Source organism: Labrus bergylta, chromosome 8, assembly GCF_963930695.1.
Source record: "Labrus bergylta chromosome 8, fLabBer1.1, whole genome shotgun sequence".
Classification (NCBI taxonomy): Eukaryota; Metazoa; Chordata; class Actinopteri; order Labriformes; family Labridae; genus Labrus; species Labrus bergylta.
In genome coordinates this window covers 7580346-7602105 of record NC_089202.1, presented here as the reverse complement: position 1 = coordinate 7602105, position 21760 = coordinate 7580346, and the positions used below count along the sequence as shown (strand labels likewise).

The 21760-nt window shown below is 37.5% G+C and overlaps 1 protein-coding gene across 1 annotated transcript in view; it reads left to right on the top strand.

Annotated features, from left to right (window-relative positions):
• The window catches only part of cdkal1 (CDK5 regulatory subunit associated protein 1-like 1), a 152426-nt gene that overhangs the window by 36078 nt on the left and 94588 nt on the right, over positions 1 to 21760 (top strand). Inside the window, exon 5 of the mRNA XM_065957693.1 lies at positions 19675 to 19841. Within this exon, the coding sequence (XP_065813765.1) occupies positions 19675 to 19841 (167 nt within the window). The remainder of the gene's footprint in view (positions 1 to 19674; positions 19842 to 21760) is intronic.

The window sequence follows — 21760 nt, the reverse complement described above, 5'->3', positions numbered from 1 at the left end:
TTTGTTTCAGACTCTGTTGTTTAGTGAATGTGCGATCAATGTAGAGCTGTCGACATAGTTTCAATCCTGTTTAAAACTGTTAGAAATAACACTAGTTTAAATGTGTAAAGACCTGCTGCCTCAGTGCCTGACATTACTGCCCTGTACTCTTAACTCTGCTGTTTATATTCTGTTATGATGTAATCAGATGCTTCATCTAAAAGTATATCTATAAATACTACAGTATGTTCTTTGCAATGAAAGTTACCATGTGCAGTATTTCTATGTGCAATATATTTTTTTCACTGAGATAAATTGTTTTGTGAGTACTCTTAATATCACAGCAAAGTAAACACAGCATTATGGGATATAAAGAATATAAAATATTTTTAAATTCAGTATCTCTAAAGATCTTCTGCCCCTTTTCCACTTCCTTCTGCTTTCATGACATTTTTTCCAATTGCATCCCCTCTTCTCTGTTTGTTTGTCTTTCCTTCTCACATAAATACTGTCTGTATTTCTGTTTCCCTGCTGTACAACCCTGTGTGGGGGAGGGGAGAGCAGTTCTACAGTCTGTCAATAGGTGGCAGTAGGACACTTAGATTCACACCCAGACCATGTGCTCGGCTCACTGGCCTTGTTATTGTCTGCATGGCTTCACACACAAACACACAGTCTCTTGCGCACACACCGAGAGCAGGCTTGTGCCTGTTAAAATGTTTAACTGCTGAAAGTCCTCTGACTCACATTTGGCTTTTAGTTCTTCCTCCCAAAACGCCACTATGTTTGTGTGTGTTTGTTTGGATGTGTTTGTGTGTTTGTGTGTTTGTGTGTACGTGTGTTCCCTTTCCCAAGCTGTTAAGCACAGTACTGCTCTGGTGTTTACATACCAACTTCCCCCTGGTTAGTCCGTGTGAGCCACAAAAGATAAAAAATAAATGACTACCTCCTCTCTGTTATTGTAGCCTTGTAAATATTGGTCATGAGAGTCCTCTGATAAAAATCCCCCTTTCAATTCTCCTTTGACCTGTTTTGTGTTCCAACCATGTTGAAAATAAGGCTATAGGAGAAATAAACAAAAAGAAATACATATTATTCTTTTTCTTATTTTACAGTTTGTTAGACTGAATCATATTAAGTAAAGATTAAGATTGAGATTAAGAACCAGGTAATAATTACAATATTACCTGCAACCATTGTTTTTATCTCTTTATTCCCTGTCCTACAGCCTTCTCCTATGTTCACCATACTCTTATCTGTTTGCCTTTCTTCATACATTTCTTAGAAAACAAGGGAACTAACATGATACTGAGGCCTTGCTCCAGGCCATTTGTCTTTTGAATCTCTTCTCTTAACTGAAGAGTTGTTTTGGGGTTGAATTTGGAATCATTTCTTTGTTTTTTTCTCACATGTACAATTTTTATATCCTCCAGGAACACATGAAAGTCTTTGCCCGCTACCCAGATAAATACATGACTACAAGGTTGTTTCCCTAAGCCACATGAGTCATGATACACACACACACACACACACACACACACACACACACACACACACACACACACACACACACACACACACACACACACACTCTGGTTCAGGTCCTTAAGTTTATACCTGCTTTGAAGTCTAGACTTGGAGTTGGGAGGCCGGAGAAGGAGAGATTAATTGGTCCGTTTAATCTACACAGTCACTTGTTTGAACCCTTCCACTTTTTTTTGGCAGTGTCACAAAACAAAAGCGCTTAGATACCTGCAGGGATTAAAGTTTCTGCCATGTGCTGGTTTTTGTGTCATGTGGATTTCCACTGCTCCAGATCAGTGAATGTAGATGATAAATGTAGTGTACTCAGTGGCTTGTTGTAGTGCAGTTTAAACTTAATGCATGTTTTGGACACAAGACACATTTCACTTTCATCAGCTTTGTAAAGATCTCCTAACATCCAGCTAATTTGTTAACACATTTTCACTGTAAGTAGTCCTTGTTTTAAGCAGAATTTTCAGATTCTATTTGTCCACCATGAAGCAGCAGAATAAAATCATTAAACTTGATTAAAAATATCACCATCAGCAGAGATTTCTCTTTACATATCCAGCAGACTTAAAGTAACATAAGCATTCATTCAGAGTGAGCTTTTGGTCAGGTGAGGAATATCAGTCCAATATTTGATCTAATTTAATTACTAATGTGTACATCTGGATATTTATGTGCTAAATGCTTTATTATATTCATCAGCAAATCAATGCCTTTCCCTCCAATGTCTCACAATAAATCATAAAAAGTCATGCCGCAAAAAAGCAAAAATGATGTGCTGAATAAAGCCCAAATGCTGCAAATGGCCTGCTCCTTCAAATAATATAGAAACCTGATGCCGCCGGGTAAAATTCCCACTACATAAGCCTACTCTAAGTATCAATAGTCTTTGATTAAGCATCTCTAAATCAGTACAATTAACTAATCAGTCATTCAACCAATCATACATTTGATGGCTTTTACAGTGAAATCCATTCAACATTTTTTTCTGTTCTTGGTATTCAAAGGTGCTGACCTTCATGTCTTTAACACACTTTCTCATGCTCACACATCACATGTACACTCACTCTAACAATGGACACACACATCACAATTAACTGTGTGTTCTTCCAGCCAGTAAGTTGAACCTCGCTTCACTGTTGTGATCAACTCATTACCTGTTAGAGAGAGAGAGACTGGTGAACGCCTGAGCAGTGAGACAGTTGGCATGCTTTAACAATATCTTCATCCCATTAAGGGACCAAATGTTTAATTTGACAGTTTATTAAAAAAAATGTATTGCAAACTTTTTCCTCCAGTTTTCACGAGGAAAGACCTGAGAGAAGATTTGACCAAAGAACGAAAGAAACAGATCACATATATTGAGATGATTTATTTCTGCTCAGTGTTAAACATTACGCAACTGTCCCACTTTAGCTCTGCTGCTTGTCTGTTTTCCTGTCTGAATATATTTCATCACTTAACTCCCACATAACTCCTCATGAGGTTCTATTCTTCTGTCTGTCTCTTTACTTTCCTCCCTCTGCTCTCTCTCTCTTTCTCTCTTTCTTTCTTTCTCTCTCTTTCTTTCTTTCTTTCTTTCTTTCTCTCTCTCTCTCTCTTTCTTTCTTTCTTTCTTTCTCTCTCTCTCTCTCTTTCTCTCTCTCTCTCTCTGCCATTACAGCTTCACCTTCTTTGATCTTCTCTCATTGTTGATCAATTTGTCTCCTTTCCATGTCATCTTTCTATTTTGGTTCAAATCCATTTTCCTAGGCGAATCTCATTCTTGTTTTTTTCTCCTAACAACCTTCAGTTTACTTGAGTTTTTCTCTGAGATTGTCACTTCATTTCTTTAGTTTTCTTGTCTGTATTTAACTCGTCTGCCCTTAATCAACCAGTTCCTCTCTTTTCTCAACTGGTTTTCTGTCTGATTGTGAACCACTTTGTTATCTGCATTCACACAGATGATGCAAAACACTGCTTTTGAGAAGGCTGATCTTTGTGTACCTCTAAAGGCACACACCACACCACACACATTTATTAATTTCCCTTTCAGTTACATGATTAAGGAAAATCAACAGGGAAAATATTAGTCTTACATTTATTGAAACTAATACTGACAAACACCAAGGGGATAGTTTTGTAAACAGAGTGCAGGAGTCTTTAATTATCATTTTTATTTAGCTACTCTGTTTTTGGCCAAGATTTTCATACCTTGTTAATAAAACGATGTTGACAGGACAAAAGGTGGAAACTTCAGCAGGAGGGATTCTTGCAGCAACTTTACTGTTGTCGTTCTTATTTCGGGAATACTCTCCCTTTATAGGGCCTTAGCATGGCTGAGCTGAGCCAGACAACTTTATAAGGGCGAAAGTAACTCCTTCTATAGCCTGTCAGCATCATACAGTTTGTGGATAATGATGGGTTTCTCTTGTGATTGTGCTACAACAAAGAGACTTTTCTCCACTGATAAAACGCATGTTAGAGTAATAACAACACATAACAAGACCAACTCCTGCTTCTGCACTCACACATTTCAGCCAGTGTTTGTTAGTGAATTACTTGTGTGTTATTATTCTCATCCAGTCACAAGACTGTAACATGTTTCCAAATGATTGCTGTTGCCTTTTCTTCGAATAAGAAGGCTGTATACTCCCACACACTTATCTGCTTTTTTTCTATGCAGCAGACTGTGACCTTCATCTAAACCAGTTAGCAGTGTGCCAGCTCTGTTTTGTGCTGTATTTTCGGTGGACTGTAGACATGAACGAACAGTTTGGCACACAGTGAAATGGAGCGAGAGCTGGAATATATTGTTGCCCCTCTAAATGTATTGAATTAAGAATCTATTCTGAATCAATCACCTTAAACCATGAACCTAAAATGAATATTTAGGAGTGCCTAATTCTACCCCTGCACCACCTTTTTCCCATATGTATTTTTGTCTGAGGACAATCAATAGAATGAAATTATAAAATTATTCACAGAAATTAAAAAAAAAAGCATTGTGTATATCTAGAAAAAGTTACTGCACATAATTCAGAGTAGTAGCAGTAGATGTTGTTTGTGCGTACTTTATTGTGTGTGCTTCTGTGTTTATTCCCCTGTGGTATATATTTTGCTAGCATCAGGGGGTCTCTTCACACCCCCTGCAGGAACCAGTTCTCACATAGTGGACCACCCGTGGCCACAGCCACGAGCCCCTGGTGTTGGGTGACATGAAAGGGCTACAGGGAGGACAGCTGATGCACATACTTGCACAAACAAACACATACAAACACACACACACACACACACACACACACACACACACACACACACAGAGAGAGATGGTCAGACACTCGCGAAGAGAAATGTTGCCTGAATACAGGAAACTACCAAACATGTCCTCTGGTTAATATTCCTTGAAACTCTGTGAACTCAAACCCTCTCTGTACCTCAGGTCTGTCTTGGCATTGGCCCTTCATAAACAAGCTTTGTTTTGCACCACTGCAGTCTGACAATAATAATCTCCATCAACTACGCAACAGAAGATTAACATGCACTAACATTCATTTTAAAATACACACTTAATCTCCTTTATGTGTTTGTCAATGTTAGTGTGAAGGGACGATAACAACTGTGGGAGATTTTTTTTAGATTGGAAATGATCTCCTATGAAAGGAATTTGACAGTATTAAAAATATAATTACTGTTCCATATGGACAGAGCATTATTTAGCAGATGGAAATAGACTCACAACTTTTTGAGTCTTTACACCCCACCCCATATACATCTTTTTCCAGAACCTTACAGCAAGTCTCAATAGATGCACCATTATTTTTCCAATGTTGAAATGTAGAGCAGTTCATAAATGAGCTTGAAGTCTTGTGCCTATTGCATTCAATTATGCATCTCCGTGTGTGTCTCCTTGTATAAAGTTTGGGTTCTGGAGTTCTTCCTTGAGACCTTCCATATTTGAATTTTAGATTACAATCTGATCTGCAACCAATATGCTAGTCCAAGCCTACTCATTGTGTATATTTTGTCTCTCGTGTTATCAAATGGCATATTCATGCACTATATGCAAATGAAAGAAGTGGGTGGGGAGCTGGCATTGTGGACCAAACCAAGCAGGTGTAGGGTTACAACGTGTGTTTGTCTACAGCCTGGATGTACTTTTCTATTGATGGAGAGGAGAAAAAAGTAGACCTTAGCACAATAAAGAACTATTTTCTATCTTTTAAAATGACTAAGTTTTTAGTCTATTCAACACAAAAAGTAATGGCTTTTTCAATACCCTCTTTATGAGTGTCCTTTGTGTCTCTCGGTGATGCTCAACTATAAACAGCTTTGCTCAATATTTGACTTCATTTCAATACAATCAAGAACCAACGCTGTTCATTCTTCATGATCAGATCTGTCATCTCACATTGATCCACTACAGGGCACTGGCTTTAATAGGTCAGTTGGAGCCTTAAATTTCAAAATCATTATCAGCAGCTTCTAAGACACATTTATGTTTTCATGTTCAGTCTGCAGAATGACGTTACTATAGAAAGTGGACTATGGCATATGGTTTAAGGGGTGAATTCGTAGGGCATTATATATAGATATTTTTACATGTTACAAACTTTGTTAAAATAGGTACAAAAGGGGGGTCTTACGTCTGCACTGTGAAGTGCCCTGAAAGTATGTTTCATGAGAAAAAAAAGAGAATACGTTTTTCACATCAACAAGAAAGAAAATAAAACCTTGTTTTGTCGCAGGATGTGCAAAGGCACACACAGAACTCACTTTCACAGTGCATTACATGTCGGTACATGTTTGGGACATGTTGGGACATGTCTTCAACATGACTTGTCCACCTCTTTATGTCAGAGTCTTGCTGTACTGAGGCCTTCATATTCGGTGGGTCCTGATTTATGTCTCTAGCATGTTGTTTTTTTCTTTTTAAGAGGAAATATATTTACCAAAGAAAATGATTTTAGTTGGAGTCATTTCTTTGTGATATTGTAATTTTTGTAAATGCGTGTGTGTGTGTATGTACGTGTAGATGTGTATGTGTGTCTTAGACTGTGAGACAGTGCTGACACTTTTCTTTCTCTAGCCGCAGTGAATGTCACTCCAGGTCTTCAGCTGAAGAAGCCGTTGAGTGTTTCTGCTTGACTGGACGGCCTGTCGCCACATCTGTCACTTTGCAGAAAACCCCATGCCTGATTCCCTTCGACCCCCATTGCATCTTTGTGTGTGTGTGTGTTTGTGTGTGTGTATGTGTGTGTGTGTGTGTGTATGTATGTGTGTTAGAGGCGGTACTATGCTGCAAAGGTCTTTGCCTTGTAGCAAGAATTGTGTGTGTGTGTGTGTGTGTGTGTGTGTGTGTGTGTGTGTGTGTGTGTGTGTGTGTGTGTGTGTGTGTGTGTGTGTGTGTGTGTGTGTGTGTGTGTGTGTGTGTGTGTGTGTGTGTGTGTGTGTGTGTGTGTGTGTGTGTGTGTGTGTGTGTGTGTGTGTGTGTGTGTGTGTGTGTGTGTGTGCATTAATTCTTTTCAGCTTTTAGTGTCCACAGTTACAGCCTTAACTGTCATAAAGGATCCCACAAATCTCTATGTGCACACCTGCACTCACGTAGAACAAAATGCTTTTTTTTTTTTTTTTTTTTTTTTAAAGAGCCCTTTAAACCTTTCCACTCTGAAGTAGTCATGAAGAATATGTATGCAGGGATAATGCTGTGCACATGTGTAGCTATCTGAGTGACAATAACTCCATTTATATGATTGTTGTATGAGTATTTTTGCCTCTGACATCAAATCAGCTAGTGTCAAGACCAGCTCATTTAATCTCATGCAATTTACTTCTTTTTCACTCTGTGTCCACATCTTTCTCGTTCTGCCTCTTTCTGTTCCTCTGTTAGGGGACTTTACTGTACAGCTGGGCCTCTGTGCTCTCTCTGTAGAACTCCAAATGAGAATTTGTGGCTGAATACATTAATTCATGTGTATGTACTGTATATCCATGACAGGTGAGGGTAATCTGTATCTCATCAATAATTGAGCCACACGATGAGTGATTTATATTGAACATGAGACATTTTGGACTTGTGAGGAAAAGTATTATCGGGCTAGTAACATAAGTTAAAGTGTCTGGAGTATAGCCCCTAAGTGTGCTAATATAAGACCACTCTGTCTTTTAAAGCATTTATTTTCTGATAATTTGAAATAACAAAAATGATTAAAAACATCTCACCTGAAAGTGTGGATGCTGTGCGGAGTGGGAGGAGGATGAAAAAAGTGAAAAGAGTAAGGTGGAGAAGGGTGTCGGGCAGATTGGGATCAGTAGCATTGTGCATGGCCTTCCACTCTCTAAGCATGTGAACTCAGTAAACTAACCACAGTCATTAGTCTACAGCTTTAATACGGCAAATATCCCATATGTTTACATAAAAAGCACAAATGTTTACATTAGAAGATGGTGTTTACAGATTCACTGAATAAATAAACCACTAGCGCACGCTCGTACTGCATACATTTACATGAGCAAACTTCTAAATACACTTCTAAGCACACACACACACACAATGCATTATAGAGTCACTAACTCAATTAACACACACAGAGACAGAGTTTAAAGTTCGTCCTGGATTGTTACAGCTACTCATTCTGTCAAAAAATGCACAAACACACACACACAGAGGCACACACACTGGCTAAGTGAATTAACAAACACAAACATGATGCCTGCTGGTGGGTCATGAATATATTAGCATAAATACTGACCAGACGTATTATTATTTATCAAATTAGGGCCTGCACGAGCACACACACACACACACACACACACACACACACACACACACAGCATGTAAAGAAATTAGGTCAACAGCCTTGAATTAGAAAGAGTTAAACCTTATTATGTCTGATTAATAACACAACTGTAGAGCTGTATGTGTGTGTGTGTGTCCACTGGCTTGACTTCTTTGACAGCTGATATTAACCATTACCACCTCAATGACTTTTTAATAGGGGCTCATTTCCATATGTAATCTCAATGTGAAGACGTGTGTGTGTGTGTGTGTGTGCGCACGTGTTAAGGCCCTCAGTGCCTTGCAGTTCTCGAGGTCTCTGAAGCATACAGAAAAGGGATCTGCCCCTTATAGCTTCCTTTACCCCCCCCCACACACCCCCCCGCACTCTGTATCTCTGCCGCCCTGTCCTTTAATCCATGCACCCCATCAGCCATTCATCCTCCCCTCGGCTTCATCTCATGTGCTTTTAATGACGTACAGTACAAGTTCATTATCTTGATAGACGGACATTTGGTCAAATTGTCATGTGGTGTGGATAATCCCTGTTTGACAGATAACCCCTGCTTCATGCAATTATAGAACTGACTGTAACACAATCAAAGAGGAGCTTCTTTTCAAACGTTTCATTGAGGGGAAAGATCTGATTGTCAGGTGTCCATTTTGATTATAAACATTTAAAAACATTTTCTTGTTACAGACTTGTGAGTAGTTTTACCAGATATTCTCGTTTTCTTTGGATCACATTACCTTTCAATTTATCATTAGAAGAATCTAACCTATTGTGATACCTTCATTTTTTACTTCACTCGTAATTTAATTGCATTCAGTGCATGCTAAGTGACACTAATGAGAGCATTTCTTAATGAGAGCAGATAACAAGGCCTGTTGATTGCTAACAAAATTACTAATAACATTAGTCTCACTCTAACAAAAAAAAAGCCTGCAAGCAGGTTTCGCACAATCTCTCACACTTCTTATCTCGTGCATTTTCAGTGTTATCTTCAACTTCAACTTTATCATCACCGAGGGGAAATTTGTTTAGCAGCCAGGTGAAAACAAGAAATGTACATAAAACACTGGCACATAGACTCAGACATTAGAAACAACATGCACACATTAAAGACATAAATGCTGAGTTCATCAGGTTAGAACTGAAAATGTATAAAGACATCCATAGAACCATCATTACAACCAAAATAATACTCCTCAGTCATCAGGTTCATGATTACAGTAGAGTCCAGTAGCTTGATGGCCTGAGTTATTAAATAATTCAACCTTGCATTGATAATGACTTTTAATGATATCTATTTAACTTCAGTTCTTCAACTCAAACTTCAGCTTCATTTGTCCTGCTTGCTTACTTCTTCATCTCTGTATTGGGATGTTTTATTAAAAGTTATGCACACATAAACAAATACTCCTTAACATCACAAGATGTTTGTTATAGTTACACACTGCTCTTTCATAGAAAAGTTCACAACATGAAGTTGGTGCACAAGCTTATATAACTATTCCTGTCTTTTATAAGCTCACTTTTCTGTATAAGAATGGCAGGACGGTACCCTGCTGGACAGGCTTCTTATCATAAACAGTTTTAAAATACTTAACCAGTAGTACACACAAATCACACAAATAAAAAGAACATAACCATGTAGTGATACTGAGCCACATGGCTTGTATAACTCTTTTTAACCCATAGAAATGTCTGGAAAACTTTTTTATGATTGCCTCTATGAGAGATGAGTGCTAAAGATCCTGCTATGAACACCCGAGAACACCTGCAGCTATAACAAACTTTTTAGATCTGCCATTTCTATAATTAGTCTGATTTTTTTTTTTTTAGTATCTCTTGTTTCTTTATTTTTGTTTTTAAATTCAAAATATGTTACTTACCATTTTTGTTCACACACCATGTGTTGCTGATATCATATTAAACCTCAGCAAAAAAAGCTTGAATGTTTGGTCAAAATAGGCCTGACTTAAAAGTAAAGCTTTACTACAATTCTAAAATGTATTTACTCGTGGAATCCAGAACTGAACTCCCCCCAACACACTTTACACATCCCCATTTAATCTAAATGACAAAAGGTTTGCTTGAGTATTAGCATTTTTTTGTCAACTTGTGGCTTCTTTTCTATGAGTTCACTTAAACTACTGAATCTACAGACTTACCAATGGCTTACATTACTCTATGGACATTTAAAAGTCTGTCTCTGGTTCCCAAAGATGCAGAATTATTTTTGTTTGGAGGCTTTGGAAGTTTCTTCCTCTGACCACACACACACTCCATCTCTCTCTCTCTCTATCTCTCTATCTCTCTCTATATATATATATATATATATATATATATATATATATATATATATATATATATATCCCCCTCAAACACATCTAGATAAAAGATAAAAGAGGGGAAGTTACTTCTCTCCCAATTATCCCCTATACATTTATACACACACACACACACACACAAACAGACACATACACATGGTACTTGGAGCCCCTCTGCCAATTACTTTTGATACATCCATACAATATCTCTGACCCATATACACTATGGCATGTTTTCTTATATAGCACATACATTGCAAGTGCATGTGTATATGCGCACACATATAAGCTTTGATGTATGCAGACACTCCATCACATGCACAGGCGTGCACAGAAGGTCATGTCTGTAGTTCAGAAACTCTGTGAAAATAGGTTAAAGCTGACATGTTGTTGTTTAAAGGATTGTGTAGGATGTTCATTAAAGGCATGCATATGCATGTACAGCCACATGTGTGCACGCACAGAGACACATGCATGTGCAACATGTACACAGTAATGTGCATGCACACATGCATGTATTTAGTGTAAGCATGCCTGAAGAGAATATTTGCATATCCAAGTGTGTGTGTTGGGTTAATCCGTGATGATGATGCTACCTGCCAAAACGCCCACACACCGCATCAACATTTGTTGCTCCAAATTAAGCTGCTTAATTACTGCAATTAAACTCTGTGTGCTGTTTGTGCATGAGTTATAGTGTGTTTATCATGTGTCTTGACAGTATATAGGTTTTAATATGAAGCTGCTCGAGTCTGTAAAGAAAATGTTAATTTCCCGCATTCAAGTTGATCAAAGACAGGCAAAGATCAAGATTTTCACTGAAAGTTGTTGAATACTGACTTATTGATCTATTGATCTTTGAATTATTTCTTCATATTGGAAATATGGAATATTGGATTTGTGATTATTCTCTCATGTCAGTTAATGCCACTCCAATGCCAAAAAGGGATGGATAACGTTCCCAGAATGCCACGAGCCCCAGTATGAACATGTTTTTGGAAACCTTCATCGTGCCGGTAAAACTTAAAAAAAGGAATTGTTGTGATTATAGCAACATTTTTTTTGTGTTGGCTAATCATATGGATACCAACGTATGGCAGGTCAAACTACATGAATACTTTGAAATGAAATAACATTTTTGAAGTGTTAGCTGGTGGTTTTGATCTGTAAGCAGGATGAGATAGTAAATAAAACAACATTATATTTATATTTCAGTGCCCTTATTTGTAGTTTTGAAATAACTGATTCACACAGTGGTCAACATCAATATCATTCTTCAAACATTTTGAAAACCTTATTATATATATGTATATATCACTCTTACAACAATCGTGTGTGTGTCGGCAGAAGAGCTGTATGACAGAGTCAACGCAAAATCAGACACTACAGTGGTAGAATGTTTTGGAGATGATTGTGAGTGCATAATCACACTGCACAGTGTAAAATTACAATGTTACTGTAATGTTACTTCTGATCTTGCAATTAACCTAACAGTAACATTTCCGTCGCCATGTCAGTAGTTTACATCCCGCACATGCATCTTGAGGTCTCCTGCAGAGTGCAGAGCCAAGTATGTGATTAGTGACGTTCATGAGGCAACTGTTTATTTAACTGTTTATGTATGTGAACGCAACGTTAAAACCTAAATTGATCTCCAGCCTTGTTCCTCTTAATTCAAACCTCACCACACACAGGCTAAACCACCTCTCTCTAAACTCATCATTTCATTCTCAAGTTGCTGCTGTTGACATCTGCCCCAGAGTTTTTTTTTTTTTTATTTAACTGTCTGGTCGTGGGTGGGAGGCATTTTGTGGAGGCAGACAGCCAGAGGGGATTGGCTGATGGGGGAGGAGAGGGGAGGGACTAATGTGATTGAAGGTCAGACAGGCCTTCCAGTCAGTGGCACTATACTTAAGTGTTACATGCTTATACATGGTTATATGCAGATGAGGTGTGTGTGAGCGTGCACTAATTGTGTGTTTATGTTCTCTACATGTGATGGAAAATAAAACATTTCTTCAATAGGCTTTAGTATAAATGAATATGGTATTTATGAACAAAGTGCAGAGAGTGTGAGCAGTAGGCGGACTACACATCCATTCAAGAGTGTCTTAATTTGTTGTCTAGTTCATGTTGGCCTCGTGAACTGATAGCTCTAAGCAGTGGATAATGTATTCATGTGTCGGCCTCAGTTTGGAGTGTTAGAAGGGTGATGAGTTGACATGTGAGGTCATGCTTGAGACATACTTTTTATTTTGTCATTTTTTGAAATGACTAATTTATATCTCAAAGCAGACTTGCAGTATGCAGTGCATGTATACAACTCAAAAAGCATATTTGGTATTGAATAAAGTTATTTTTAATTATTGGTTTATTTTATGTGTTGTCCTAAGTTAAACATACGTTCAGAGGATTTAATTCTGGAATCACTGAGCAAAAACCGACTAAAAATCTATCAGTTGTTCTTTTCTAGATTTATAATTCAAGGTTAATCTGTAAATGGTGATTTAGAAAAAAAAATTGCTAGTCATATTATCAACTAAATGTATGAAGAAATAAGAGTGCATAAAACATTTAAAATCAACCTATAGCCCGTCATCTAACTAACAAATGTGCTTTAAGGACAAACATTTGTCTAAAAGGTGGACGGAGGGGTTTGACTTTCATAAACTGTCTGCAGGGATTACTGTTTGAATGTTGTTGTTTTTTGTTGTTGTTGTTTGTAATGTAGAATCTTTTTGTTGTATTATTGATTTTTTTTTTTTTAACAACCAACAATATATTCATACTTAAATACATTGTCAAGTACATGTGGGTGTACACCCATATGTTTATTAATATAATGTGTTCTCTATAGGAACAAGCTGTAACCGTATAGTGTATATCATGTAGTGTAGTGCAGTCAGTTTGCAGGCAATATGTTTAAAAAGTGTGCATCCAATTTGATTGTACGGTATGTTCCCAATGTGGAGAAACATTGTGCTGTATTAATATGGATGCATGGCTCTGTGCATATTTATTTCTTCCTTATTACTGTTGTCTGTTGGAACCAATAAGAGAAGAGATCAGTGATTTCCATTGTAAGGCAGTCTGTTAAATGTATTCATGTACGTTTAAATAACAGCATCAAAGTAAATGCACTAGAAAATATTTAATGACGTCATGCTTTAAGTCCCAAAATCTCACAGGGATATAAATTGTTATTGTTGTATTGAAGGTCAGGCACATTCTGATTGGTTGCAGGGGGTAGTGTTTAATAGATTAAAGATTATATGTACATAAAAATGATCCTGTTATACTGCATCAAATCCGTATTTTCCATGACACAAAGCATCACATGGCTGAGCATGTTGTATACATTAAGCCTCCCTGATTCAAGAGGCTGTGGGTGTGTGTTTATATTTATTAAGGTAAATCAGAAGGCAGGAGACATATTCATACATTAAACCATTGTATCAGAAATTAGACAAAGTATTATTGAACATAGCAGATGAAGGCCACTAGTTAAAACCACAACCAGTTTTAAGTTAGATAATCTCAAACACTGCTCACTGATTCTGCTAACTCTCTGTTTCACGCTTCCTCTATCGACATGTGTGTATTGTAACATGCTTAGCCATGTGTTGACTGGTACTATGGAAAATAGGGGTTTAATGCACTTTAATAGGATCATCTAATCTATAATCTGTTAAACGTTATGGCCCGTGGCAGCCAATCAAAATGTATATCATGCCAAAGAGATTAAGATAAGTAGAGATGCTGAACCCATCTGTGAAGGGTAGAAAGGAAACGCAGTGTTTGTAGTCATGTACACAACACAGATTTAGTCATGACTGAGACACTAACATACAGTCACAAAAACACAGGAAACATGGAACTTACCCACTGGCTACCCACTGTAACAGACAAAACTGGTAGACCTGAGTGACATATAGTTTTTGTACCCTTCTTTCAAACCTTACAGAAGAGAACTGAGCATCAAGATCTGATGGTCCAAATCGAGGCAAGAGGAACCATGTTTAATAATCAAACCTTTGAGACTGAAAAAGAGGGATAGACTTACTGTTTAATAAATACCATAACCAAAAAACATGTCAGCTAAGCACTTCATAGTGTTGGGTTGGGATGGGTATTAAAGAAAACAGAAGTATCTATAACAGCTGTAAAAAAAAAAAAAAACTTAACTAGGAATATTATAATGCGACTTTCACTTCTAGGTCCCTATGTCGGAAAATCATTTAAAAAAAAAAAAAAAAAAATCTCTCATTGGTTACCAAACACACTTCTTTAATGTTGTTGTTACAAAAGTAATCTTTCAAACTATTTGAGGGTATTTCCCCTCTTGATGAGAAAAGAAGTTCCCTGTTCAACATTCTGTTCAACACAAATAAAACTGTATTTAATGTTAGTATCCGTTTTCAATTCCTATCTATTTTCTAGCGGAGGTTTTCTTTCCTTAAAAACAAACGTCAGTATTTTTAAACTAGTATTATATATGGAGCTTAAACACAACTTGGTTACATGATTTCCTGATGTGAAAAGTATTATTTCACACAAATGTGTCAAAAAAAAACAAGAAGACTGAACCAGGGCCAATCAAATAAAAACAAAGATCCTGTTTGAAAGTCAGGCTTGGGTATTTTATCCATTCATAGGTACATGCTCTTGAATGAATAAGAGCCATAATGTACCAACTAATAGAAACAACATGAAAATGTGTGGTCATGTTGTGCTGCTCGTCGGTCTCATTTATGTTGTTAAAAGCCTTTTACCACTCTGACAGTGGCTTTTACTACAGCTCCCAATCACCTCAATCAATTGGTTTTGTCACGCATCTTCAAAGCCAACACTTCAAAGCCCTTATCTCTTTTCTCCTCCCACTCTTCGCATCCTTTTTTCCAGAGGCGGAGCAGGGACACAGGGCTGTAAGAAATCATACATGTATTTAGTATAATGAGAGAGGAACATCTGCTGCAGTATATGCCTGTAAGTTTTAAAGTCATGTAGCTTTTTCTTGAAGGCATTGTTATCCTGTTTACAGTTCTGTAGAGAAGAGGATTCATGCATTAAAAACTGAAATATATATTTCTCTAAAGTCAAAGTTGCACATAATATTCATTTTTCATTTCAAACCTTTATTTATCGTCAAGATTAAAAGCACAATAAAACAAGCAAAAACAACAACAAAGACATCAAATCGATTACAAACAGCACAGATCGTGTAAGTTGGACTTTCTTTGAGTCTACATGCATTTACAAAAGTATACAAGTTTGATTTGAGCTTCCTGTATGACTTCATCAAAGACACAAATAAGAACTGAAGATTTGAACAAGTTACTTTTTAGTCTTTGTTGAAGTTGTTTTATGAGTAAGTATTTTCCCTTTTTTCAGTTATAGATTTTTTTTTTGCTTGCATTTGATAGTAAGGACAAACGGTCCAACAAATGAGGAAAGTTTTAGAGTAATATCCCTCTTTATCCATTCATGCGTCCTCTACCAAGACACTGAACTCCATACTGCCTATAATGGTGGTCCGGCTGGTTCCCTTCATGGTAGTTTACTGCCATTCATGTGTGTATGCTGATCTGTGTGAATCCATAAACTACCACCAAAACTATAAACACTGTATACGTTCAGTTCATTAACCTTGATAAAGTTAAAATGTTTGCATAACAGAAGATGCATAAAGGCAAATGTTAAACTGAATTCAGAAGGTAGACGTGCAACCAACAGGTACACACACACTTTATCACACACACACACACACACACACACACACACACACACACACACACACACACACACACACACACACACACACACACACACACACACACACACACACACACTCACACACGTAAGAGTAATCAAGTATTTGGTGGAAAGTTGCATTGATGATTTAATAATACGTGTATGGCTTTTGTAAGACATGTTGATCATATTATTGTTGGACAAAGAGATTCATAGCTTAGACATACACACAGCTGTTTCCTCTTGCCCTCGCTATCGCTCTCTGTCTCAGTCTCTCTACCTTCAGGCTCCATAGTTCAACCCTAAAGGCAAAAACGCTAATCAATACAGGTCCTGCTTTTTAAACATTTCATCTAAATCTTTTCCTGTCCTGCCCTCTTTCCATGCGCCTTTCTGTTCTCTCAGCCCTGTGCTGTGCTCACTCTGCTGGATAGGAGTTCACTGAAGGTTAATAACTTTTTGGAAAAGTGTCCCGCTCTCTACCCTTGTTTGTGACTGCTCTGACATCAAACTACACTGTTATGTGACATGGAAAAAAGAGGTTAGGTGAAGGGTTTATGATACGAACACACACAGGTCAAAGAAGGGGGGAAACCTTTTCTTTCCCATTTAAAAAAAACAGTTACAGTGGTGCACATTTTGTATAATGCTGTTGTACTGATGTGTTGAAATATCCTATACATGTCTCTTATTAGGGTCAAAGGTCAGGGTCAACTAAAGAACAGAACCTGTAAAAAATGTACACACTCAATACTTTACTAGTACACTTGCAGAGCTGATGCTTCCTCAGACTACAACTAAAATCAATATTCTTAAGATATCGTCTGCTTGAGAATTTATCCAATTGTTTCAGTTTTAAAGGCCTTCAATCTCAGTAACTGCAGATTTAATAATTACAGTAAGATTTATTTAAAGAGTGCTTATCAAAACCTAAAGTAGGATATGTTTCACAAAAGGAAGACCAATATAAATAAAAATGTAGCTTTGGGGGAAATATATAAAGTCATGAAATGCAATTAAAAATAACTGAAAATTCTTATCAGAAAAAGCTCTCAATTAAAAGGTGGATTTAAGAAGGATCCCTGAAAGAGAATAAAAGACACAAAACATTCAAAGCACAATATTGAAACACTTTTTCAAGTGTTTATTTCATGATCAGTTTATAGCTGTCACCCTGTGCCAAATATAAATTCCCATGTCAGCCCTACGCCAACACAACCCATCCCTCCTCACACGTACCTAAACCAGAGGAAGCAGCTGTGTAGTGTGTATCAGTGCAGATAGTGAAGGCAGAGCAGACTACCACTTCCTGATGAAACGGCCACCCTCTCTGTGTCTTTGGCCAACAATAATAACCATTGGCGCAAACGATGCAAAAGGGACAGAGGAGCAGGCCAGAGGGGCGAATTACTGGGCATGTTATTGGGTTCATCTGGAGATCCACGTTTGACTGTAGCCTTGAATAAACACCTGAGAGTTTTCCACAGCATCACTGAGTTCAAAACATAATTAACACAGGAATCACAAAAGGTATTAAATAGCAGTCATTACGCACGCTTACTAGCTTGGCAGCATTATGTGTGGAATTACAGGAATGTTGTTTTGGAAGGAACCAATTTAGCTCCTAGGCCAGTTTAATTCAGGTCTAACTGTGTATTAAGAGACCACATGGCCAATATTATTCTGAGACAGAGCTGTGTAGGAACACTCTTTCACTCCTGGGATGCAAATGATGAAGGCACAGTTACATGTTGGCAAAGAGATCGCTACAATCAAGCCCAAACAAACTGACTTAAGCTGCCCAGGGAATTGGCTGTCATCACCTTCCTTTAGGCCTGAAAGATGAAAGATATGACATCAATTTTGTTGGAAAAACACTGCAGAAAATCACCCCTAGTTTTATTTGTGGGAAACAAACATTGTGAATCTTTTTTTTTAAGCTCATAATAACATGTCTGGCTTACAGTAAATTGCAGGCACTTATCTATGTCTACGATGAAATGCTAACACAGATCCTACACTCAAAGTCAAATTAATTGAATCAGTTTATGAATGATAAATAGCATTCACAGCAGTGTTCGGAGTATTAGACAAGATGAAATATGATTTTAAATAATCGCATTTAAAAAAAAAAAAAAAAAAAGAATGAAATGAACATTTGTTTATGATTATAAGTCTGGTCCCATGTGATTGTTGGATGTTTTGATGGTGTTTTTAGACATGGCTGGCTCCAAAAATCATTAGTGCATCTTAATGTCAATGATAATGAGGTTTAGAAACTCTTTCACTCCGGACAATTATACAGTCATCATCTTTAATCTATCTGGCCTATGCAGGCCTTTAAACACGCAGTTTCAGTCTCTCTCTTACACACAAACTGTCCAATTAGCCAAACACCATCTTTACTCTCTGAATGACCACATGCATCTTTCTGTCTGTCTCTGCACAGCTAATGATAATGATGGTTGTGTGGTTTGCTGTGCGTGTGTGTGTATGTGTGTACTCCAGCTTGTCCCCCTGATGTTGTAAATGCATTTTTGTCTGCCTGCATGGTATGATATGTCTTAACGCATAGCTTAAGCAGACACTCAACCATTTCCCGACCCACAGTTAAATGACAGCTAGATCATTAAGCTCTAGCAGTGAGCGGTGCTCTAATTTAGCATGAAGCCAGTAGATCTTCCCCCTCTTACTGTATTTGACCTTCACGTTACTTGAATACATGTTTATAAGATGGGTATTTTTAAAACTCGTCAGAGACTGTCATGAGCTGGGATCTGCCAAGGCGTTGGTGCATTCAGGCAATGACAACAAGCGACTCCTTAAAGGTTGTGGAAATACTTCAGGGAGGCTGCTATGATGGTGTGTGAGCTGTGATCTACATTTATGCGATAAATGTTTCTTATAATTGCTCAAATCTAAATAATTGGTAAGGTTACAACTGTTTTTGTTGTTTAAATGTGTACATTCGGGTAATTTGAATATGGCATTCCACAAACAACATACTTATAATAGGATCTTACACTTAAAGGAAGCATAAGTGCCCAATTTTCCAAGCATGAATTTGGTCTAAAATCATGACCTATAGACCAGCACAGATTCAGTCACTTTAGCTTGACAAAATTCATAGAAGATGTAGACCTTTAGTTTTCATTCTGAATCATTTCTTAAGGATTTGATTAATCTAATTTTTGAGATTTTCAGGAATGCAGTGCATCAAAATAAGTATGGTGCAGAGATGAGATATTGGGAACCAAAAAACGATCCATATAAATGATTTATCACTTTTAATCCTTATTGTTGTCCCTGTTTCCTTCTAGAGGGAGTGTGTGAGATCTGGTTGACCAGCGAGGATACAGGAGCTTATGGCAGAGACATTGGGACAGATCTCCCCACACTGCTGTGGAGACTGGTGGAGGAGATTCCTGATGGGGCCATGCTGAGGCTGGGTATGACCAACCCACCATACATCCTGGAGCACCTAGAGGTATGCACAGTATAAGGTCATCCATCTCACCCACTATTTTTCATTTTTTGGCATTTAGTTTGTGTCCCTAATGTCTTGTGTGCCATTCTTTCCATTAAACAAATAGTATTCCTTTTCCTAGATTTAATAAACTAAATGCCTTTCTTTTTTGCTTACCGAGCAGTTTAGCCGCTGCGCTCATCCTCCATTCATTAGTGCAGTTCATTCTCTTCTCTCCCTAATGAGTCAATTAAGGACCATTGTGTCCTCTTTAGCAACCTCATTTTATCAGTCATTATTGTCTTCTCTAATGGAACAATGGACATTGTTATGCCGTCTTTCCCTCTCAGGATTCTACCCCTCTCTTTCCGCTTATGTTTTTGAATGTCTGTTTCTAACGGTCACACATGTTGTTTTTATTATTTAAATAAGCATATACACACTCCAAAGATAATTACAATTTCACCCCATTCCGAGTAAAAAAAAAAGTGTAACAGGATATATTAAACTCTGGTTTTATTCTTCTGAGTGGACTATTGATTATAAAATCAATGAAATTGTGACAGCAGAGACTGACCAAAACCACCAAGATGTTTAATCCTCTGTATCCAAAGCACCCTTCTGCCCATCAGTTTTCCTGTCCTTTTCTTTCCCCTTAAGTCAACTTCTAGTCTGAAAGTGGAGGCTCACTGTGTTACTGTACATTGATGGTGGATAATGTAGATACCTTGTTACAAAATGTTGTCACCCAAACATTTCCAGGATCAAGCAAATCTTTAAAATTCTAACGTGTATAAGGGATTTAGGTACACCTCTTAAGCCTGGAGCACACTAAAAGATTTTCAAAATCATAAACGCGTTTGAAAATGTCAGCATTAAAAAGTTTAGTTCTTATAGTGTGGTGTTGATGAGATGACCAACTCAGCACACCGGGCTCTTAACAGATTCATTCACAACCAGAGACATCTCAGTAATCTCGCGCAAACACGACCGAAGAGTAAAAAAGATAAAGATAAATGTGGCTAGCTGTTAGCTACCTAGTACAACCTTTGATGTAGCAATTTCAGTCCAACTCCTTTCCTTGTCAGTTGGATTATGTTTTACAGAACATGTTTTATAAACACGTGTGTTGTTGCCATAAAACAAGGAGTTGGTCCTCCATTTCTGACGTCCACCTAACTTTATGCTTTGCGTTTGCTGTCGTTGTCATGGTTATGTTGTGCTTCCTGCTTCAGTAAGCTTGCTTCCTGATTGGCTATTGTTCCGTTCCATGTGACAATGCACAGAGTCCGTTCTCGGATGTCTCCCCACACACAACGGGAAGTCACCAATGTGTTTTGCTGTGGTCTTGCAGTGAGCTACATGAAACTTTACTGCAGTGTGGTTTTTTTCTTGGGGCTCAGACAATCAGACAAGAAGTCATTCCTAAATTAAGGTTGAGCTTTTATCAGAATCCTTGCATTTAATTGTGTGAGAGGACATAAATGTAGCTCCTTTTTCCTGGTACCTTGAGGTAAACAATCTCAACTTTAAAATCATGTGATGGCTGAAAAGTCAAATAGTATCTGTTGTATCTGTTGGCTTTGTACAAGTAGCAAATGATGAGACTACATGTAAAGCCTTAAACTGAATAGGTTGAATATGGTTTTAGTAATAAAGTTGGGATAAGTTGTTGTACATTTTATTTAGTGGTTTTTATATGTCAGCATCACTGCTTGAACCTGAAACCACTGCATTTTTTTTCTTGCCTTTTAGAATTTCCAATATCTTCCCTGGAGAATATAGTAGAATGACTGTTGGAGAGCTGTGATAATGAAGAAAGGGAGAACAAAAAAGGGCAGAAATTGTAATTGTAACCTAGAAAACTAAAACGAATCAAAACTTTTTAGTAAAAAGGAAAAGAGGACACTGAAGTTCACAACAGATATACTTTTGAATCA